General features: G+C 37.7%; 2 protein-coding genes across 3 annotated transcripts; both read right to left on the reverse strand.

Moving 5' to 3' along the window:
- Positions 1-6555: 6555 nt before the first annotated feature.
- On the reverse strand, positions 6556-13648 carry ptger3 (prostaglandin E receptor 3 (subtype EP3)). The gene is made up of 2 exons (XM_059341827.1): positions 12683-13648; positions 6556-11607 (listed from the first exon to the last, which is right to left on the reverse strand). The coding sequence occupies exons 1-2, from the start codon at positions 13532-13534 to the stop codon at positions 11281-11283; spliced, it is 1179 nt and encodes a 392-aa protein (XP_059197810.1). The 5' UTR covers positions 13535-13648; the 3' UTR covers positions 6556-11280.
- A 1693-nt stretch (positions 13649-15341) lies between these two features.
- zranb2 (zinc finger, RAN-binding domain containing 2) lies at positions 15342-20507 on the reverse strand. Of its 2 annotated transcripts, XM_059341730.1 has the most exons (10): positions 20376-20507; positions 18954-19006; positions 18746-18854; positions 18540-18622; positions 18379-18455; positions 18035-18193; positions 17756-17910; positions 17184-17243; positions 16510-16659; positions 15342-16287 (listed from the first exon to the last, which is right to left on the reverse strand). In XM_059341730.1, the coding sequence occupies exons 1-10, from the start codon at positions 20429-20431 to the stop codon at positions 16230-16232; spliced, it is 960 nt and encodes a 319-aa protein (XP_059197713.1). In that variant the 5' UTR covers positions 20432-20507; the 3' UTR covers positions 15342-16229. The 2 variants fall into 2 exon arrangements, with proteins under 2 accessions (XP_059197713.1, XP_059197712.1); XM_059341729.1 differs by having other exon boundaries at positions 15342-16659.
- Positions 20508-23639: the final 3132 nt, after the last annotated feature.

Raw genomic sequence — 23639 nt, forward strand, 5'->3', positions numbered from 1 at the left:
GTTATCTTGATGTTGTGTGACACAAGGTCATGAAAAGCTTTATTGACATGCAAATAAAAAAAGACAAACAGAGCTGTTTAAGCATAACCTTGCAAGTTGTCCTCTTATGAGTCTGAATGAAACAAACACAAAATCTCTTTCCACAGAGGTAATGTATCCATGGTTACCATTTAATGTTTGCCTTCATGAACACTGACGTCTTTTTTATCCATCAGATCAAAAACATGCTGTTTCTACCCTAGTGGTCTTCCATTCAAAATAAACTGCAATAGCAACAGCTTTTCTATTGCGTTACTGACACTCTAATTTATTGAGGCTCTAATTACTTTTTATGGTGATTAGTGAACAGTGATTTTATGGCAGCCATGTGAACAAATTGTAGGAAACAGTTTGTAGGATGCCACTGGCTTGCAAATTAAGGGTGCTTATTAAAGGGATATCAATGTTCTTTTTTTGAGGTTCATACTTGTATTCTGGGTTTTTACTAGAACATGTTAATGCCCAGTCTGTTCTGATTGGTCAGCTTTTCACAACCATAATTCAATAGATAATTTCTTTAAAATCAGTGAAATACATCTTCTGCATTGCATTGAAGTATGAAAACCTGGTTGCAGTGTTGGAAGTGGCCCCTCTTCATTCTGATGAAAATTTCTCAGTGTCACATGAAGTTAAATGCACTAGAAATTTATGCCGGCTAAGCCAGCTAACTTCCGGTTTAACACTCCACTAATTTGATTAGGAATAAAATAATCTAATCGTACTGATCTTTCTAAACTTTCCAAATGATGCTTGACTGAATTAATTCAATTCTGATAGTGAGATGTCTGGTTTTGCAGCAGTTGTTACACTTTTACAATTTTAACCGCTGATTTACAGACATCTCTTTCCAGAAAGTCTATGGAAGTCTTTCTGGGCCCTATGGCGTGACATTGTAATTCCACAGTTTGGCCACTATGAAAATTGGCTTCAAAGCCAAAGTTGTTGCATGAAGCCAACTTCCATGAATAAATTACCCGGATCTTCCACATCTATGGATTCATAGAGCAAGTGCACTAGAGACTTAAAACAGCCTGTTCAGCACTCTGCTAACTTGAATGGAAATAAAATTATTTTATCGTATGGATCTTCTAAATTCTCAAAATGTTATTGGCACAAATTAATCAAATGAGAGACGAATCATTTTGTGGTGGTTGTTTCAACTCGATACCGATACTCAGGAAAATATTCGATACTCAATACCATTTTCGATACCACCAGGATAAAAACAAAGACCCCAAACTTTAACAGAAATATTTTTATTAACAAGAAAAATACAACATGTAAAAATTAACAGAATCACAGGTTAAATATTTATAATAACTATAGCAACTATGATAACAAGCTTCAGATACTTGATACTTTTGAAAATGAGTATTGTATCCGGATACAACGTTTTAGTATCGATACTTTTTTGAGAATCGATACTTTTGACAACCCTACTCCAAACTATGTTACCCATTGATTTCCATCACCTCTTTCCCAATAGAAGCCCCATGGCATCACATAATGTAATGCCATTCCACGGTTTGGCCACAATGAAAATTGGCTTCAAGCCGGGGATGCATCCTGGAGGCTTGACCTGCTCTCACAGCATCTCTGCACCTTCATTGCAGCAGGGGAATGACTTTGATGGCACTAGCAGCACTTTCTATATCGTTGTGACTTTGCAACGTTAAGAACTGGCTCGCCTTGTGCCAAACAGGCTCTGGTTGGATTTATGACTCATTAATGTGTGTTTGAACAGCAGAAAGGAACAGTGACAGACCACAGGATAGAAACTGATAGAGGTCTCGCAAAGACTGACCACAATCTCCTCATGTTAATAAAACACATAAATCAGGTGAGAGATTGAGGGGAAAACAATGAATACTTGAATATTAATAAGGCAGTCCATACATCAAATTGTGACAGTGTTGAGGTGAATTAACTTTGCTGAAATAAACTGCAGGACCTGTTGACAGCTCCTATTTAGCCACTTTTGTGTTCAGCCCCACAGGAGATCACATCTCCATTCACTGATGATTGAGTAAACAAGCTGTACATGTTTCATCCTCATTGTGATTCAGCGACAGCATACACCAACGTCACATACCTACCGCTATGTTTGGGGCCATAATGGATAATGCGCCTGAGGACATACAGCCAAAGCTTTTCCACAGCAGCACAGTAATTGTATTCAGAGGGGCAAGGACACTGCTGGATCCTCTCTGCAGCCAGCAGGCGACCTTTTGACTCATCCTGGTTGTTTATCTGACCTGAGGAGACTTCGCCCTCACACACACAAAGCCCCGCAGCAGTGTCTTGGCTTATTCCCTCAGCACACACACAGTCTGTGAACAAAGACCTGATCCATACATTCAAAGCATACATTAAAAGCATAAGTGAGGTAAAGTAGAAGCATCCATCACCAACCTTATTAATTCAGTTAAAGTCATGCCTCCGCTCCTCTGTGAGAGGCCCTGGAGGAGCAATTATGTCATTTAGAGTAAACAGACATTTATCTCTCTTAGCATAATGGTGAATAGAAGGAGAGCACTAAAGAAACAATAGCTGTAGTGGTCCACAAAAATCCCAAAAGGTTACTAGATATAGAATAGAATAGAGTAGAAATGTCTTCTTTTCATGTCTTACTCAAAATGTCAATAAACATATGTTTAAAAAAAAAAGAAATGTCTTCTTTGTGTTATTATTATTATTATTATTATTGTTATTGTTATTATTATTATTATTATTATTATTATTATTATTATTATTTCTGAGTCATGCCAAACATTTGGATGGGTGGGTCCCATGGGGTTGATGGGTTTTACACACACACACACACACACACACACACATATATAATACAAAAATAATATAATTTTTATATTCATCTTTATCTGTACACAAAGCATCACGCTGTTTACAATACAAAGTACAGGGGAAAACATCAATGAGCCTCCTGTTGAGGATAAAATTAATAGAATGGATGTTTTTGTTGTGTGAGTGTTCTGCTGCTGAGAGACACAAATAAATAAATTGAAAACAGTGCTACCTGGCTGTCGAGACGTTTTGCCTCCAAATTTAGGGAACAAACCTTATTTTATCACTTAGTGGTAGTAGGAAAGCGACTATGTGATACTGGTCCTGTATATTTCTTGTTATAATCACATAGAGAGAGAGCAGGAGAAAGAGAGGGGTAGAGAGAGAGAGAGAGAGAGAGAGAGAGAGAGAGATATTATGGCTTAATGTTGATTTTGATTCTAAACCCTTTGTTTAACTTTGTATAGAGTATATAGTATATATAGTCTGTAGTACCATTTTTTAACATAATAGAACTGTAATGTAAAATTCTTCTTTTCAATATTAAGTATGTTTTTTTTTATATATAAATGTTTTTTCTAATGTATTTATTTGTGCAATATCATATCTATCATTTAAGGTCTATTTTTTCTTTACTTTAAAAGCCCAGTAAGCCAGGGTTGTTTTTGGTGTTTGGTGTTGTATTGCAACCTGAGCTGTTGATCAGACTCTTTTTCTAATGTGATTTTAAAATGGCATATGAATAATATCTTACAATATGTAAATGTAATTGAGATCACCCCTAATTAATGTCTGTTGAGCTGTTTTGTCCCTCACCAATCTGAAGAAGACTGCCATGTAGCAGCTCTGATTGTGTCACTATCTTCACAACACTAACCACAAAAAGATACACCGGCTTCATTAAAAACAAGACAAGACTTCTTAATTTAAAGACATTTGAAATGCCACATCAGCATATTTTAATGTGCATACCATTTACCCTCACAAGCTCAACAAGATGCATGTTGTTCTTAAACTGTAAATATGGATATATATTTTCTAGAGCCTCTTCACACACACCATGAGTCTATAATTCATACTAATACACCAATATAGCACAATGTGTCATGATACAAAAAAAGTGCTTCTCTCTTTGCTTTCCTCGTAAAATAATGTACATCCTCAGTCTGTTGAGCTTAACAGTGATAAATAATGGGAGGATAAAGCCTTTAATGGGCCCACTAGCTTATCAGATGCAGACAGCGCTCTTACTCAGCAATAAAATGACTACATGGCATGCAGAGCCGGGACACTGGGCCAGGTGATTTACACAATCTATTACTAATTGGATTAAAGCCTCAAAATTAGTCACAGGTGTCATCTAAAAGGCAATAGAAAGGCCCTTTACATTTTATTTATTGAGGGTATATTTAATCAGCACTTCAGATTTGGTTCACCACCGTTTAAGTGCTAGAGAGCAGATCAAATATTGAGCTCTTGGGGCTTCATATGTCTTTGATAACGTTAACTTGCAGTAGTTGAAGTTACTGTATAGCTTGAACAACATCCTGGGAGTCAAGGTTACTGAAAGAAAAGTAGAGTTAGAACTTCTTTTTATCCTAATTAGCAGTTCTGACATTCAAGAGAAGGCTTTTGCACCAGAATATGTCAAAATCTCAAGGGAAGAAGACCATGCACGCTTGTTAATTATAAAAGCTTTGAAGTTATGTCAAAGACTTCTATGTATTCTGCTGCAGAGATATCTAGTGACATTAGCATGCTAGCCAGCTAGCCTTAGCCCAGGGGTCGGCAACCTTTACTAAGAAAAGGGCAATTGTTGGCCAAATAAAGAGAAAAAATGTTGGAATGGAGCCTTATTTTCAGCCTGACAATAAAGATAAAACAGTCTATTAGGTCTAAATTAGCCTACCAACATTACTAATATAGGTCATAATGAGCATTTATTAATATGGTTTTGTCAGAAAGCAGCGAGGACACACATGCAAATGAGAGGCTGGACACCAAAGTAATATCTCAGGAGATTTGGAATCTAAAGTTAGTCTAGCTAGTCAGACTACTAAACTCAAAATTTAGAGGTTAAGGAGCCGGACCGCAAACTTTCATAAGCTATGATGCACAGTGGACTAAAATGTAAAATGCCCCAATACTTTTTAAATAGCATGTATAAGGTACACATTTGCCAAATTAAGAATACAGATTTATTTGGGCCTACACCATTGATAAATAAAAATGAAAATGTCAAGAAATTAACGTTTCATTTCGGGTAAATTTTTTGTCACAGCCACAGGGAGCCACTGCAGATGTCCTAAAGCGCCACATGTGGCTCCGGAGCCACAGGTTGCCCACCCCTGCCTTAGCCTGTCCTGTGCTGTCTTGTAATACCACCTACACCTTGAGATGTGATAGTGAGTCGTAGTGAGTCTGCCCTCAGGCCAACATGAGGAAAAGGAAGTGAGCTACCCTGAGGACTTGTCAGTCGTGTTGGAGGCTGGTTAGTGACACTGTCAACACAAACATGACTGAAGCCTTTTGGTGAGTGACCTCTAACACCATTCCCAGAGGATTGGTGATACAAAAAGAGTCCAGAAAAGAGAAAATAAGGATTGTTGCTGAATTCACATTTCTTTTACACTGATATGGATCATCTAATATTGGCCTTTTTAGGGAAATATACCCTAAGTGCAACAAACACACAAATTTTAACTGATTTTAAACTGACAATCTGTTAAAGAAAATGCAAGTAAATGCTTGTTTTCATCCACTTCTGTTACTCAAATATATGGAGTTGGTTCATTAGAATAAGCATTAGGTGTCGCCAGTTCTTTAGTTGGAAGTTTTAAAATCATTACAGAAGAGGGGGGCGCAACAAGATGTAATGATTGAAAGTGCAACAACCTTGAGCAGCAGAAAACGATGTAGAAAACTGGCACTTTCCATCAACTTCTTCTATGAATACACAGATTTTTCCAAAATAAATAAAAAAATGTAAAAAAGCATAAAAGTTTTTTTTGTGCACAAGTTGTAAATTTGCATATAAACAGGTGCATAAAAACGCATCTCGCACATCACAAAATTTAACGAAAAACATTCCAAATAGTGTCAATATGTGGTTTTGATGTGATGTGACTGAACTAAACCAGTTACATTGTAAACCTTTTCTGATTTCTGATGTGAAGATTATAAGATAGCAGTGTCATTTGGATTTGCTCTTGGAATTTCAGCAATTTGGTTGATTATTAAAATCTACATTGTATGAAATATCCATAGTTCACCATATTGTAATCTTGGCATTATTGTTCTGTGATGATGAGATTGGAAGTTTGATATCTTCTCTATACATTTTTGAAGAAGTTGTGAGGTTTATTACATGTCTAACCGTACACAATCTGGGACAGAAGGAGGTGAAAAGCTACTTCCTATTGGTTTAGAGCGTGTGACTTACAGGTATTACACATTGCACCTTTAACAAATAGACTGTACTATTAACACATAAACATTATTAAAGGTTTCACCATCATCATTCATTCCATTAGCACAAACCAGTTACTTTTATGAAATATGAAGCATAATGTATATTGTTTGTCTTGCATGTAATATGTAGCATGTATTAAATGCAAAAGTATGCAAATTGAAACAGCATTCATCACACCTCTCAACAAAATGTATGCATGCAATGATTCATCTGTGACTCAGCTGTGTTTTGTATCGTATCGTTCCATTTATTGGCCAATGGGAAACACATTGCACAAGGTCAACAAACAATAGAAGCCTACACATGCTTTAATTTGGCCAGCAGCATTTAACAAGATTCACAGTGTTCAAAACATTCACCAGTGAATAACACATTCACATTGGCATATGTAATGTCTGTTACGTCTTTTGTTAGAGGATGCTTCTGACGCTTCTTCAGTTCTGAGGATTTGTTTCACATAGGAGATAATAAAAATTTGAACTGTGGAATGAGTCTTACACCACTGGAGACCAGACTGCCCCTATTTCTCAGTTTCTTTTAAACATATGTCTTGGCTCCGCCTAACCAGAGTTCAGTTCAAGAAGCACACTGCTTATAAAACACTTTACACTGCACTTGCATCAGTTATTAATTAGTATGATAGAGAAGTATGTATAAATATTTAATAAGAAAACATGCTTCAGCAGCCACAAAAGCAGCCACAAAATATGAAAAAATATGTTAATATCCTTTAATGACATTACAGCATCACATAAGCCAAGAACACAGCAACAAAATGAATCAAAAGTGCATGTGGAACTAATACAAGTCAAGTAGAGGACAAAGACATTAAGGGCCAAAAGGACACTTTGATAGGTAGGTAGAGGTAAGGTCAGTAACATGTTATATAAGCCTATCATCTTTAACAGATGTGTCAGAACATCTGAAAGGAAAAATGGAAAAGGTTGCAAAAAAAATGTACAGCATTCCTAACAAAGCGTGAAAGTAACAACAGTACTGAGAGAGATGCAGTAGCTGTGCCAAAGTATGTAGATAGCCCTCATCTGAGAATCGGGTCTCAGAGTTCAGAAACATTTCAGTATAAAGAGATGTCGTTAAACATTCAAACAGAGGCGGAATGGAACAGAGATAAGAAGATGGACATCTGGTATGTATTTGCATTCATCAGTAGAGCCGTGGCTGCTGTGTTGAACCTGTTTCTGTTGCACATGTGACACCATCATGTGCTCTTTAGACTCTAGAGACACTTTGCATGTGGTACCTGCCTGGTTGGTTCTAGCCTTTTAAAGATGATTAATGTCTACAGTGGATGCCAAACAAAACGTATGACTAACAACTCAACAACAGTGAAGCTGCAATAGGCGACATTGCCTGGCGACAGCTCCACATGGCAGCGAGGGATCGGCATGTACTTTATCAGTGTACTGCGGTGGTATGCAACAGGTTTGTTCCGAGTTATTGGACGAACAAAAGAGACAAAAAAGGTATAAGATTTTATCCAGTCAGTTCTTTCTAAAAAAAAAAAAAGACACCTGCTCAGTGCAAAAACTGTGTACATTGTTTATTTCAGTCATGACTGACTACATCCAACACAAGGAGTTTACGGGGGTTAGATGTGGGATTTTTTTGCTGTTTTTCTACTCTACTTCAAGTTGATAGAGGGCAATGTTGGCAGAATGATGGTCAAAATTATTATTATTATGGCACAGTGAGTGTTTTTTTAAGGGTATAAGGTCAACTAAATACTAAACAATTAAGCATTTGGCTGCAGGATTATCAAAAAATGTAATAAGAAGTGCAAATTTGCAACAGCAGCGACCACATATGCACATTCATCCACAGGCCAAATTTCAGCCTCCTAAGGTGAAAACTGTGGGTTTGAAAAAAATAAATCAGGAACAATCTTTTCTTGCCTTAAAATCTCAAGACATCAAGTGACTCACCAGCTCATGAGGCAATCACTAAATAACTTCCATGCATTAGTGGCTTGAGTGAGAGAGGGAGCCAGCTGGCAGCACCAGATTCTCCGGCCGTCATAAAGCCTTTTTTTCAAATCATTATGTAATTGTACACTCCCTCCGATGCTGCTGCAGGATCCTTGTGTGTAATTGCCTGCTGAGGCGGCCTGTTCCTTACACAAATGAACAACATTTAAGGATGTTCACAAACATTCACCGTCCGCACAATCAAAGCTCGACATTAATATGCAATAGCATGTTTGTACCAGAGAGCAATTAAATTCTGACACACCTCTTAATGAAGCCGTCTTCTATGATTCGCTTTGAAGAATCAATAAACTAGAGCTTGGATAATGTCATATTACTGTGTATGCATCTCCCCAGGTTCTAATAGTCATTCATATTTAAACGGTACTATAGAAATAAAGAAAGCCTGTACTGGGTCCATTACTGAGGGAGAAATGTATAATGTTTTCTATTTACAAAGATTGATTTATTATTTTGCCATTTTCTTTTCCACTGGGGGTTGGAGTGGAGGGCATGTGGTTGAATTAACCTGGAAAATTCTGAATCAAACGCAGGGCCAGTTAGCTTTAAGGGGATATTCCTTTGCACCATTATCTTTATTACCTAAATAACAGGAAGTTTTAGAGTCACTTTGACAGAGAACTGAAATAATTACATGACGCAGATTCAAGTGGAGGCTGATTGAGTGAATTGTAAGCCAAATCCAAAACAAATCATTGTCTTAAGATGCATGGATTAGACCCCAGATGCTGCACATTAACTGCTGCACAAGAGGAACATATGCTGAGAATCAAAGCTCATAATGCAGAGTCACAAGCTCAATTAGTGCGACATTTATTACAATGAACACTGTTAGTGTGATAGCACTTAGGCATTAATGAAGCTGATTACTTGTTGAAGAAAACAGTGTTTTCTCCAAATTTATAGCTCCAGAATAATGCCATATCATTGATTTATGTGCAATACAATCCTAAACAAAAGCTTTGTTTTCTTCTTTCCTTTTACATTTTTCGATCGTTGAGCGGCTTCACAATCAATACAAGACACACTCCACATGTGGAGACAGGAAGTGTTCATCTTTTACATGGCTTATGCAGTTCCCTATGGGGTTGTTACCACTGAATTTGTATGTATTATTACATTTGAAAGGCAAAGGCAAGACCAGGCAGAGCAGAGTGTACATGAGTCTAATCTTGTTAGCTGGTGTGCTGAAAAGGCAGAGTTGTGTTGGTGTGAGAAATTGTCCCATAACCTGAAGGTTACTATGACAGCAAATGTGTCCACCCTTGAGATGTCTTTGACTGAGGTGGCGGACCTCTTTAAATACATTTACAGTGTAATAAATGACAAGGTAGCAGAAAAATAGATAATACTTGCATCACTGTAAAAGGAATGGATTGCCATTGCCTGCCAACAGCACTCTGGGTTAATCAAATCAAGTCATTTGGCACTAAAAGCAAACCACCTCATTGAAAAGGACATTGAATTCCTCTGTACACATTAAAAAGAAATGAAAATTTACTTCTATTTTGAGGTGGCATCAAGGCTACAAGGACATGATTTGGCTGAGTAGAATAAATGCGATTGAATACATTCAACATGACCAAGGCAAATCACCACAGAAATAAAATTAATTAATTTAGCTGAATGATCAAACATTAAAAGTGCATCTACTGGTGTATGAATGTGGCCACCGAACACTGTTGGCCTTGCACATGAAGCTGTGTACATTCTGTGCAGCAGCAAGCAGTGTGCCAAAAAAGCTTTTTGATCTTCAAATTTCACGCCGTTAGTTTTGGACATGGCTTCCTTATTTCCATTACTTTCTGCTCATCAGCCTTGAACCCAAAGAGTACCATTCTCTGTACAAATATTGATGTAACTGGTCACATGGCTGCACAAATGATATTTTTTTTTGCCCACACAGATTTGGCTGGTGAAACTATACGTGTCATTACACATTGTGGACTTGGATAACAAGAACCCTTTGAATCTGATGAAAGACTCTTGCTCAATGACACTTTGACAGCCTTTGATTACAGTATCAGGCCACCCTGTCATCCATAACCTTATAATGTTGAACACCACAGATCTACAGTCATTTCCACTCTGACTTAACATAATAACAGGCCTTCAAGTTATTAAAAAAAGAAAATTGCTGAGAAAATAATTACACAACAATAAACCAGTGTATTCATATTCAGAAGGGAAATCAGCAACAAACTAAAAAGCTTCACATTTCTTAGTCCCGGACCGACGAACTCCATATAAAGTATATTATAAAATTTACAACAACTGATAACCAGTAGGTAGCATCATCAACATTTAGCATGGAAATAACTAACTTTACAACACTACAGACATTAATAAATAATTTACAATCAACAATTGGCTCCAGTTTAGGATTTGCATTTTTCTTCTGAATAATCACCGCAGTTACATCTAATGTAAGATATGGCAACAGTATTAACAACTTAATATAATACAGTTTTCTTCTAAATTTACAGACATTCACAAACCCATGTCAGTGTCCTTTCACTGGCTTATGGCTTCAGGTTGTTGAAAGCAATGACGCCGTTCAGAAATTAAAATGAGATGAGCCACTTCCATATAAGTCAGATTAGAGTCATCCTTGTTTAGTGTTTGGACGTAGGAAATGTTTCCAAAACTGAAAAGTACCAATGAGGGAGTTCCTGTTCCTGCAGCCAAATGCACGAGGCGACACGGTCATGCATCCACATGCTGGTTAGGTGACTTTGAATGGAATGTATTTTAAGGAAAACAAATGTGGACAGAGCAGACATGACTGGTTCTCATTATGGCTAGAACAGAGACAACACTTGTCTCCCACTGCACAATATCCGTCTGTCGAGGAAATGAAGAAATGTGTCACCCTCATGTCAAGACAATAGTGCATCCGTTTTCACATCCATACAATCTGTCTTGGCTTCAAAGACACATGAAAGCAAATCCTGTCTTCTCTTAGCTACTTTGTGGTTTGTGAAGGTTGTTGCTGTCTTTGCTCTCCTTGTTAAGAGCGTCCAGTGCTGCCTGCGTCTCCTTGTGCTCATCTATGGAGCAGTTGGACACTGCGTTGGCCACGAGGCAGAACTTGCGCAGGAGGATCTCCCTGAGGAGCAGGTAGACCCACGGGTCCAGGATCTGGTTGAGGGAGGCCAATCGGATCGCCGTTAGAAAAAAGTTACAGTCTAGCTGGATGTCCCGGTTGGAGGTGTGGTTGGTGGACACTGCTGTTGAATTGCACTCGTGGGAGGAGACCTGGTTGGAGATCATCATCAGCATCAGCACCTGGAGGAGGGAGGCACAAACTGTTTGTACTGCAGAGGATAATGAGGACTAATGATGTTCTCTGGTCAAAATCTGGTGAAAATGTACCGCTGAGGAAGAGGTTGATGTTATTTAGAAACCAATCTAATTATTCTAGCTTTTAAGTCAAGTTTTATAGCTTTGTGGTCCCTTTATTTATACATATTCTATTATCACCTTTCTATTTATACTACCGGTTTTATTAACATTTTAGTGTTTCCAATTTAATTATAATATGTTTGATTTTAATTGTGTCGTTAACATTTTACCATATTTGGCATCCTGATACTGTCATCAATAAAGAACTTTGAGGTGCATTTGATTTGTCCAAAAGGTGCTATGTAAATAATGTTTGATTGATTAATATTATGAGCACACTTGTTGGCTGAGGGATAAAAGTTCTAATATTCATTATGACTAATCTCAGGACAATCCCGAGCAGCTGCTGTACTGAACAACAAGGAGAAAAACATAATGTTCACACTCTAGGTGCTCACTCTCTGCTACCACAGTAGTGCTTTCTTCTGTTAATATCCTTGGTGAGACTAATAAATATGTTTCCTGACAATGCATGACCTCACAGCACACTGAGCAGACCCCCCAAACAGGACTCGGCTAAGTGGATTGCTCCCTAATGGAAGATGGCAGCAGCATTTCAAAGGAAACATACATGACGGTGTTTATCTTACTACTTTGTGTTTGTGTGTGCGAGGCAATAGAGAGAAGGGAATTAGAATGAAAGAGGGTGACTGATTGGAGGAGTGATTGAGGAAAACAGAAAAGTGAGATGTGTGCAGTGTCTGCTCTTGCTTCCTTTCTCTGTCCTGCTAACAGGAGATGAAGCATCTCTGGAGATACCAAGACCTGCAGCTGTTTGTGACAGGCAGCTGACAGTAAAACCCAATTAAACTGGGCCATTTATCATGTTAGTACACAGGATTTCACTGTGCTGAAGGACCCTATGAGAGAAAATCATTATTGGAAAGTATGTTGTATTATAACTTGAATTTTTTGGGTTGTAAGAAATGTAAAGGCTGAAATCGCCTATAAAACATACCAGCAGAGGAGACCAGCATATAAGCAGGACGCACATAATGCCTAACAGCTGAATGACGGTCTCCGTGGTGAGCCGTTCCCACTGCTTTGAAGACTGAGACGTGCCAGACTTTGTTTTGCATCGGATAATTAAGCCCCGGATCGTCACAACATTGCAGGAAAGCGTTACAAGCAGAGAGAAAATCCCAAGTACAGCAAAAGTGATGGCGAAAAACATATTGCCCGCGACTTTCCTGTCCCCCGTGCTGATAAAGCACCAGGTGCCCGGCCACTGTTGTGTGTATTCCCCGACCCCTGCAACGGGCAGAAGCGCAAAGAGCAACACAAGACCCCATATGGCAGCCAAAGTCTGCTTTGTCACACTTGTCTTCATGTGGTTGGAGTACCAGTGGGGGTTTGTTATCGCCATAGCCCTTTCAATAGCCATGGCACTGGCCAAGAAGAGAGAGCAAAGGCCAAAAGTTGTCATGCACACACCGAAAAAAGCGCACAAATTGCCCGAAGAGTCAATATCGTCCCATTTCTTGCCAGCTCGGTAAACTGATATTACTATTGGACTTGTCAAAAGCTGTCCAAACAGGTCAGTTAACGCCAGTGATCCAATGCAAAGCAAGAAAGACTTTTTCCTTTTATTTTCCTTCTTTTTGTAAGAGATATACACCAGAATAAGAGCTAATGAGTTGCCCACCATGCCGGTGATCATCATGGTTATAGGGAAACCAACGGATACAGATCCACAACTGGAATTCTTGGTGACATTGCCTTCGCGCAATGACTCGGAGACGTTTAATTGCAGCATCTTTTCAACATCGCTTTGGGAGTCCTCCAGAGAATCACAGTCGTCCCGAGTCATCCTTTCGGCGATGAAAAGCCTATACGCGGCAGAAAACCCACGTGTGTGTCCGACATCCTCTTGCGCTCAAAACTCCTCCAACTGAGAGCGGTGCGTAAAAGCGCGTCAAAGTCCTTTACGCGAAGTGAAGGCGGAGCTACCCGTAAGTGCGCCCAGTGCAGGCAAACAGCAGAGGCACATGGTTTTAAATATACTTGCTAAATTAAGAAACCCGACTTAAAAAAACAAACTTTGTAGGGCATCTGCGATATGGTGATCCCTCTTCAAGAACTTTCTATTTAAAGTGCAGACCACGGCACTTTAGAGGAGTGTAACCCTATCGCAGATGCACCTACTCCGGAGACAGACGACTCGTGATGCTGGAGATTATCAGCACATCTTGATAAAGTGAGCACAGAGGCGGACTTAATAAGATGATGATAAGATATTGGAAATAAACAAACCTACTCTGCGTCTCGTTGCGGGAGGAAACGCTGAACATTGTCCTTGAGCATCTAAAAGCAGAGCCAGGATTTACTGAAAGGATTAAAATTTAGATGTATTCAATTAAAGTAGCTCTTCATTCATATAATACACTTTGATCTATTATTAACCACCAATAGGCCACATAAAAGACACAAAATAATGTAAAGGTTATTCTGAAGCACCATAATAATATAAGTGCCTCGCAATAATGGCAACCATTGTACATTTGTCCAAAACTGCATAAAAACTCTGTATCATTACTACTTTATGTGACTTTTGGCCTGATGAATTTCCCTTTATATTTAGTACATCAATATGTATCCATGTCTCCCTGTAACCCAGCATAGGGGGGCAACAAGTGCCACCTGTTGACCACAATGAGAACAACACAAAAGTGGGGAGCCCATTGTTCAGTACTCCACAATAAACCTCAGCATTTAGGCCTTTACTATTTAGCTTGAGGTCTGTATTAGCCAGTGGTGGGACTGATCATGTGTTTCATGTTAAATCTGCACCTGAAAAGTAACTTAAGCTTCTCAAGTAGAAGTACCTCAAAATAATACTTAAGTACAGTACTTGAGTAAATGTAGTTACATTCCACCACTGGAATTAGCCCACATTAAAGCTATATTTCTTTCATGACAACCAATAATCATAGAAAGTTTGAGAGCAAATATTAACAGCACCTTAATGTCTAGAAAGATGAAATATTACATTTCATTAGTACCTGTGTAGTTTAGACATAATTTCACAATAGTAAGCAAAAGGCTATTATCGGGAAAATAATTACCTTTAAAAATAGTAACTTGGGTGTTATTTGATTCTTTTATGGAATTATTTTAATTTTGTATGTAAAGGAACGTTGTCGTTCAATGTTCTAATAGCAAATACAATCTATAAAAATAACACGTTAACTAAAGGTAAGCTACCATTACGTTAGCTTTACTTCAGCTATGAAAAGTGCAGTTTAGGATTATTTGCAAATTTACCATCAACCAAATCCGAGTCAGATGTTGTCACTATTATATATATTTATATATGGTTGTAGAGGTGTCAACATCTGCAATTTAATCTACACACTGGTCTTTGAAGGTCTACTAGGACTACTGTAATTTGAGTAGAGCATTACGTTGCTTGACAACTTCATAAAGTTCAGGTGCACTGCTGTGTTAATCATTTGCTTAGATCCAGTGTTATATTTGCTTCAAATACATGTAAAACTGTGATGGAGGATTAATTACACACCTGTGAGGTTTAGTAAATATTTAAACAGTGCTCCATGTAGCAGGCCTCCTCAGATTTATCTTGGCTAAATCAAAAGGCACAACAAAGTTACAAGAAACAATGTCAACAGGAGTTTATTTACACGTGTACATTTGAGTTGTTTCACCAATAGAAAGACTGTACTGCCACATTCTACCATGAATCGAGATATACTGTATGGTGGTTGCTATGCTGGGTGTGCTAATCTGGTGCGTGATTATCAGTCATTTATTTAAGTCATTAGTTTCCCAAGTGACAAATGAAGAGGAATAACTGAGCTGTAAAACAGGTGACAATTGTGTAAAGAAAAAAAAAAATCAACAATACTAAACACCTAATCAAAGAACATTGAATTTACTGCCATTTAGTTAAAACAAGTAATATTAAAAAGTAAAATACTTACCTTGAAAACACAAAGCAAAATATATTTATCAAGAAAATAGAACAAAAGGGCCAAAATTCATTGCTACATCTCCATTATTCTAAATAGGTGCTTAAGTACTTCACATTTCATGTACAAAAAAAATGAAGAATGTAGGCTTATGTATTAAAAAAATAAAGTAACAATCTCAGATGTATACTCGGGCCAAAAAAGTTAAAATCTTTACTTTAATTTCCCTACAAATCAGTAGAATAAAAATGTACTGCCACGAAGATATTCAGCAGAATGGGAACAGCCTCTTCACAGTTTCTGATTTTCTTATAGGACCAGACATTTAGTTTATTGGACACCTGCAGTTACAGACACTTGTCACAGATTGGGGTGTATGTGGTTTTAAAAAGGGAGCATGTAACGATGGGTACGGCACAGAGAAGTCATGTTGCCGCTGTCTTTTTTTGGGGGGGGAAATAAGACTTTTCTATGAAAATGGACAGCATACTGAAATGATGTGGTTGTTTTCCTTGCAACACAACATGCACTTTTCTAGTAAGGGTTCCTTTTCTTGTTTTAAAGGCTGAAATAAAGTTATTTCTTTTTTGAACTGGAGCCAGAATGGGAGGATCCAGAGGACTGTCCGCGGCACCTGAAATCACACAAACACCATGGGAAGAAGAACCAGGTCAGCAAGGTGTAAACGTTGACTTATGCACACTTGAAACAAGTACAAGAACAAGAACATTAAAAGAAAAACAAATATATGTAAAGCAAATGTGAATATTTTTCTGTAAATATGAATTCCCATAAGCGAGGCGAGAGATGGCTAATAATAATCAGTGCCATTGTGGTATTCCACAGAAACCCAAACCTTTCGGACGAATGTGATCTAGAACGCCTCCGCTTTCTCTCTCCAGATGAAGACCTGGAGCGACTGCGCTTCTGACCCCTCTCAGGTGAGGAGGAGGGTGAGCGGGACCTCTTCCGGGGAGAGGAGCCCTTTCCAGACCTGGAACTGGATCTTTTGGGAGGAATAAACCAAGCACTGTGGTCAGTAAGGTCAAGATAGAGTGTCATCAGCGTGGGTATTTATCAAGCTTCTCTATATTAAGAGCACTTAACTAACTATAGATTAATGGTCCTGAGTAAACTTTACCCAAGAGGCTAAAGAAAATGTTTATCTTCCCCTCAGTATGAAAGCCAGCACCAAAGAAGCTTGATGAAGACCCCAGGTGTCTATTCAGACTACTGAGCCTTGGTACAAATAAACTCAGTTCACCGAGTTACATTTCTGTTGTTTTTATACACTTAGGCCTGATTGAATCTATAAATAGCCCTACACGTATGGATTGAAAACCACCAGGGTGGTTTATACATTTTCCAAATGACTTCAGACCATAATTACCATCTTCAGATTCAGATTTGTGGAGTTAGCACAATCCAGTTCAATATGTTTAAACTAAAGCTAGGGAATAGGACTGTTCTGGAGCTTTCTGCCCCCTACATACACTCTCTAAGGGAGAGAGCGCATGTCACCTCATTCACCTGGAGTGGGACCTCGAGCGAGATCCAGATCTGGAACTGGATGAGCTTCTAGAGCGGGACCTGAAAGACAAAAAACAGAACTTTCCAATATTTTCTGAACAAGAAAAATAGATGGATCGTTCACACAGCAATGCAAAGACATATTTAACTTCACTTAAATCGTGAGTGTTTCAGTAAAACTGTTTTTTGCTTTATTGCACCGCATAACTGATGAGCAAATATTCAGACTAACACAATATGCATATGGGGGTTTGTAGAAATAACTCAGAAAATAGAAAGACAATTAAAATCCGAACTGGTAACAAGTGCAAACAAAGAGGCAAAGTTAATTTCGCAACTACAATATGAACAATGCATTCTTTTTATCTCAAGTCATAAAACACTACGATTTTATTATCCAGAAATATCACTCATCAAGTTCCTAACACCACAGAAGGGGAGGGGTTGAGAAAACAGAAAACAACAAATCAGCAGAACACGACATGTGATTGATGTTGATCAGTAAATCAGAAGGAAGATTGAACTGATACTGACATTTTGCCCGGAGTTACCCTTGACCTGTACCCTTTTACCTGGACCTCGACCGTGAGCTGGAGCTGGAGGAGCGCGAGGACGAGCGGGAACGGGATGAACCCGAGCGGCTGCCCTTTTTCTTAGCTGCCTTCTCTTCATCACTGGCGTCCAGGTCATACTTTGACAGGTCTCCATCATCTTCCTCTTCGTCATCCTGCAGAGGAGATGTTTAATATTACACTGTGTTATTTGCTAGTATATATAAATATATATATATATATAAAAATATAAAATATATAATATATATTTTGAATTTCCAGATGCAGCCATCAACTTACATCCAGTTTGTATTTGGAAAGGTCACCATCTTCCTCATCATCTTCCTCTTCTTCCTCCTCTTCCTCTTCACCTTTTACTACTACTTCTTTCTTTTCACTTTCTTTTGAGGAAGATGTGCTGTTGCTTTTTCCACGAAACTTTTTCTTTTTCCTACCGAACTGTGATGATAAAAAGAGAACATGAACTTTTGAAGACAAAAGATAACTGTAAACTAAATTTAGTTAAACAGCTTCAGGAAACATCAGGATCCTGCCTGACAATCTTTGTAAGCCTAAATATGACTCACGTTATGTCAGGTGAAATGTTTGAAATTCAAAACATTACACTTTCAGGTATGACTCACTTCATCATATTCGCCATCAGATTCCTCCCGTTCAATGTACTCCACATTCTCCCTTTCATTGAAACCTCCACCATAACCTAAGAGGTAAAAAGGAAAAACAATCAATAACTTTTTGCCAACAACACACCACAAAATGGAAAACAATACTTTTGTTTGTATACCTGTTCTCTCTTCGAGCTTGGCATATTTCGGTGTGTTACACATGTTGCATTCTGACCTCCGTGCCCAATTCACATTGCCACATCTGTATGAGAACAGGAGGGGTGGAAAATAAAAATGAAAAAAAAGAGGAAAGTTTATGTCTCAGCTTATTAAAATAAAAACATAGCTTTCTTGTGCATTTCCTTAAATTACAATGAACACGTACGTTTTGCATTGCCAATCATTTGCACTGAAGAGGCCTCTACTCTTCTCAGCCAGAGTTTTTCCAATCTCTGTTCCTCCTGCTTTCATCATCTTTGCCTCTGTGGTTTTCTCTGTGAAAGCGAAAGTTTGTTTTTGTTAGAACAGCAACTCTTTGACAGGATGTATTGAGTTTATGTAAGGTACATTCATTTGCATTCAGAAGGTCTCACCTCTGCCACATCTGTTACAACTTGTTCTTCTAGCAAAGTTCACGTTTCCACACCTGGAAAAGCACAAGAAATAAATACATTGTTGGCACAGATCAGGCTTGAGCTTGTCATCTCATCATTAAGACACAAGTTGAGTGTGTTACAAGCAAACTGAGTAGTGAAAGAGTATGTGTATTTCATGTCGTCACACTGTTAAAATAATCGCCTAAGCCATTTTTTGTCAAAATTGTTTTGTTTTTTGCCTAAATCATCTCCACATGACGCCCGGCACCTATGGTAAAAATCCCCTACATCCTCAGTTGATCAGATCATGTGATTTTACTCCTTTAAGATCGTCACTTCTTTGACAATTTGCCACATTCATAGGCATCAGATAAGAACCCAGCAAAGAGGAGCTAGAGGGAGATTGTTTAGTTATCAGTTTAGTTCATCAGTGTTTTATTGTTGACACTAATATTGGTAACACTTTACTCTAAGGTGTCTACATAAGAGTGACATGAGCGTGTCATAAACATGACATGGGATGTGTCATGAACATTAATGACACTTTGAAGTAACATTAATGCTCATGATACTTGTCACGTCATGTTTCTGACAGGCTTGTGTGACTCTTATGTAGACACCTTCTATATAAAGTGTTACCATATCTTGCTTAAGTCACAAAGGCATGTTCAAATTTGCCCATGTCATTTATTTCTCTTAAGTTACATAATTTACACAGTGTTATTACTATGCCAATAGCCATCCTTTGTTACATCCTTTTTGAGTGAAATTGTCAATTAATGTCATCTGTTACATTTCAGGTGAAGTTTTGTGTGTTTCCTGCAAAACTTGAAAAAAAAAATGAGTTCGGCGATTATTTTAACAGGGTGACGCTGTGCTCCACCATCAGCTTGTAGTTTGGTTGGACAGCCTGAGTTAGAGGCCTGTCAGCCAGCAGCAGCTGGCTTGTCTGTCACGTAGGCTGTTTTTAATGCAGTTCGTGTGCAACATGATACTGCTGACAACTTAAGACTCTACACTCATGACAACTTGGCTTGTACAACACTGTTAACACCAGCCACAATAGTAAGCGGGCGCTCTCACCCAACCCACAGGAGCTAACCACAGCTAGCCTGCTAGCTTCAAAGTCCGCGCACATTGACAACTTAGCTGCGACTTCCTGTCATGTAAACACAAAACGTGTCTCCACACTTAAAATACATGTTACATGAGGTGACTATTGGGATATAATGCTAGCAATTACGTAAACACATGGAAGAAGTGAACTCAGCTAGTTAGCGTGAAAGCTAGAAGGCCTAAGCTAACTAACGTTAGCATGTTAGCACGACCAACAAATTACCGGCAAGCAAACATATGCTGCTGCGTTTAACTGGCCAGGACGTAAAATGACAAGTTACTCTAAATGTGAGGAGCACCTACTTTTTATCAGGACAAATCCAGTCCCCGTCGCTAACTCGAAAACTCTTCCCCGACATGTTAGTGGCTGTTAAGAGTGTGTGGCTCGCTGCAAGCTGAGCTCAGTGTTCATGCAGCGATAGTAAGCTCCTCCCACTCCCTCCACTGGTGCCTTCAGGGACTCCTCGTCACAATCTAAACTCTCATTTCTCTGCTCGTACTACACTGAACAAATTGGAGTGACATTTACTTAAATAAAAGCTAGGCAAGTTTTTCCACCGAGAAAGTGTTTGTAATCTTTACTCAGGCTAAGTAATATTTATTTAATAGAACCACTTAAAAAAAAAAGAAAATACACAAATAAATTGCAGATTCACTTATGTCCCTCAATTACATTTTACTTGGAAATATCAACTAATTAAACCAATGAACTGGTTTTGTGAATATTACTTGGAACGAATGATTCAATTTACATACAAAACTGAGGACACATAATAACAAACAATCACAAAGAAATGCATTACATGGAAAACTGATATTTTAAAGTAAAAGCACTGAATTTGTATTTCTTTGTAGAATATATATAGATGATTGAATAATTACAGGGCCAAAAATCTCTTTTTGTGGCATATGCTATGCAAGGTTATAATAGTTTTGGATTTTTTCATTAGTTTTAGTTTTAATTTCGTTGTGTTTTTTTGTTTTCAAATTCAGTTAGTTTTTATAAGTTTTTAGAGTGAGTTTGCTAGTTTAAGTTTAGTTTATATTTTTTGGAAATGCTTAGTTTTAATTTAGTTTTTATTAGTTTTAGTGTTAGTTTTTTTTGTAATGGGGTTTTTGTTGGGTGCATGATTAAAATACGTCACAATAAAATTTGCCTTTTTTTCCTTTGCCTTATCCATCTTAGCCCCAATAAGTCATAAAACCAGATAGATTAAATAGTTTTCATATCAACCAAAAAGGTTTACGTATGAAAAAAGTTGACAAAGACGAAAAAAAGGACATTTTCACTCTAATTTTCTTTTTTTAGTTTTAGTTCGTTTTGTAACCACATAATGCAGTTTCAGTTAGTTATCGTTTTAAAAAAAACCCTCTCGTTTGTATTTTTATTTCAGTTAACGAATTTTTTTTTTTCAATTCTAGTGTTCGTTATTTCGTTAGTTTTCGTTAACTATAATAACCTTGATTCGATGCACGGTGAAAGCCGACCCACCATTATGCAAGGAAGGTTGGGAAACCTAAGCCACTTTGTGCAGACGTGTAAGACCAAAAATAAGCCTACTATTGTGTGCATAACCTTAACAATAACCATAATAAATAAGGATCACACTTCGGGCATTCTTTGCTTTTCGTGTCCTAAATCAATTCGATTCAGATATTGCCCAAAACCAATATACAAGAAGTTTTTTCACGAAATTATTCTCGCAATACTTCTTTTTACACAGAAGTTCGATATTACAGAAGACACGCGAATGCACCATTCACAAAGGGCGAATCTGTTTTTCTTGTGAGACTTTGAACCATGCAAATAAAGTAGCTATAATAATGAAAAGATAACAGTTTCATGAAAATGTGCTGGAATTATGTTAGAATGACATGCTTATTTTTAGTCAATCAAAAAAAGATAATAATAATAAGTTCCATGTCATCCAAATGTCTCAGTAAATGCAAGTTCTTCGGAATGCAAATATGTTATACGTAGGTCTCCAGTACAATGTTGCTTTAAAGCTTTATTTAGATACCAGTCACTCTATACAACCCTGTAGGTATAGCCTGATTTTATTTTTGATTCACTCTCTTTATTACATGCATTTTATTTGAAAAATTGTAAAAAAAAAAAAAAAAAAAAAAAAAAAACGAAAAGAAAGAAAAAAAGTCTTCATAGGCAGAGGGGTAAATGGTTAATTTGGGTTTTATAAACTGAAAGTCAGCATTCTTTGTTGATTTACAATGTTGAGCCTTCATGTTGGAATAAAAAGACATGAAAGACACTGAGTCTGAGGGGGGATGTCCATGTGTGACTACAATTTAGGTCATGACTGATTAAAGGCTCGTTTTAAATTATGAATATTGTTCAATCAGAATCCAAATATAGATGTTTGAAATCCTGATATTTCCATTTCCTTGCAATACCAGCCCTCACCACTAGATGGCAGTTAATGCCAACGTTTACCACTGCACATGTTCACAGACCCCCCACTACCCCCTCCCCGTTTTGTTTTGGTCCATGTTGTCTACTCACAGGTTGCCAATGATTTTGCTTGTTCATCTAAATCAGGGCCATGTAAGGTTATGGTGTTTAAAAAACACTAGAGAGTGTGCTTGCATCTATGTTTCTAAATTCAAATATATACCATAGTCTTTGAAAATTAGCTTCCTAAAATAGGACTAAATGTGATCATATTTATCTTTTACTGTCACTGTCGCAAATAAACATTTAAGAGATTATTATGATTTACTTGCCATGTGTAGTAATATTTCAAGATTAATACAATATACTGGACATATACGTCAAGCTTTTATTATTGATTCAGTACAGTACATGTGCATTGTGCTGTTTCTTTGAAAGCAAACCTTTGTGGTTGGGTGTTGCAGCCGCCAATCTTGCAAGTAAAAATGGTTATACTTACATCTCACAGGTGTGTCAAAATATCTTTGATACTATGGAAGGTGATGGTACGATGATATGCATAGTGACATCCTTTTTATAGATATCTAAGCGTGATGACACTTGTCTATAGTAACTTAGTTATGCCAAAATTGATGTGTTGCTGAGGTATCTACTTGTTAGAGGTGTCTGTCAGTAGCATATATATAACTTGAAGTTCAGTAAAGCACTGAACTCTCACAGAATATCTTAAAATGGAGAGCAGGGAAAAAGTGCTCTCATGGTTTTCTCGCAGTCTGTGCTGAAATAACATGAGCAGATAGATAAGAAGTTTCAGTTAATGCGCAGCAAGAAATAAATCCATTTCTGCTCTTCTGTATAAGATCTTGCAGAGGACTATAATTCATGGTTTTGATATTCACAATGTGAGCCATTCTCATTTGTGTTATATAAGCCCATATAAGCACAGCTAATTTATAAAGCAAAATGCGTTGTAGGAATAAAAGCAACAATCATCTTAAGTTTATTACCCTTCGGTCTTTAGTCACAAAATTAATAATAATTAAACAGCTTCTTTTTATTTCAAACAGAGCTGGCAATCACATTTGACCTTGCATGAACAAGGGGAACAGTGATAATTACTAATATTCCACTGTTAATCAGAAAATGACAATACTCCA

Source organism: Centropristis striata, chromosome 9 (genome assembly GCF_030273125.1).
Source record: "Centropristis striata isolate RG_2023a ecotype Rhode Island chromosome 9, C.striata_1.0, whole genome shotgun sequence".
In the NCBI taxonomy this organism is placed as follows: Eukaryota; Metazoa; Chordata; class Actinopteri; order Perciformes; family Serranidae; genus Centropristis; species Centropristis striata.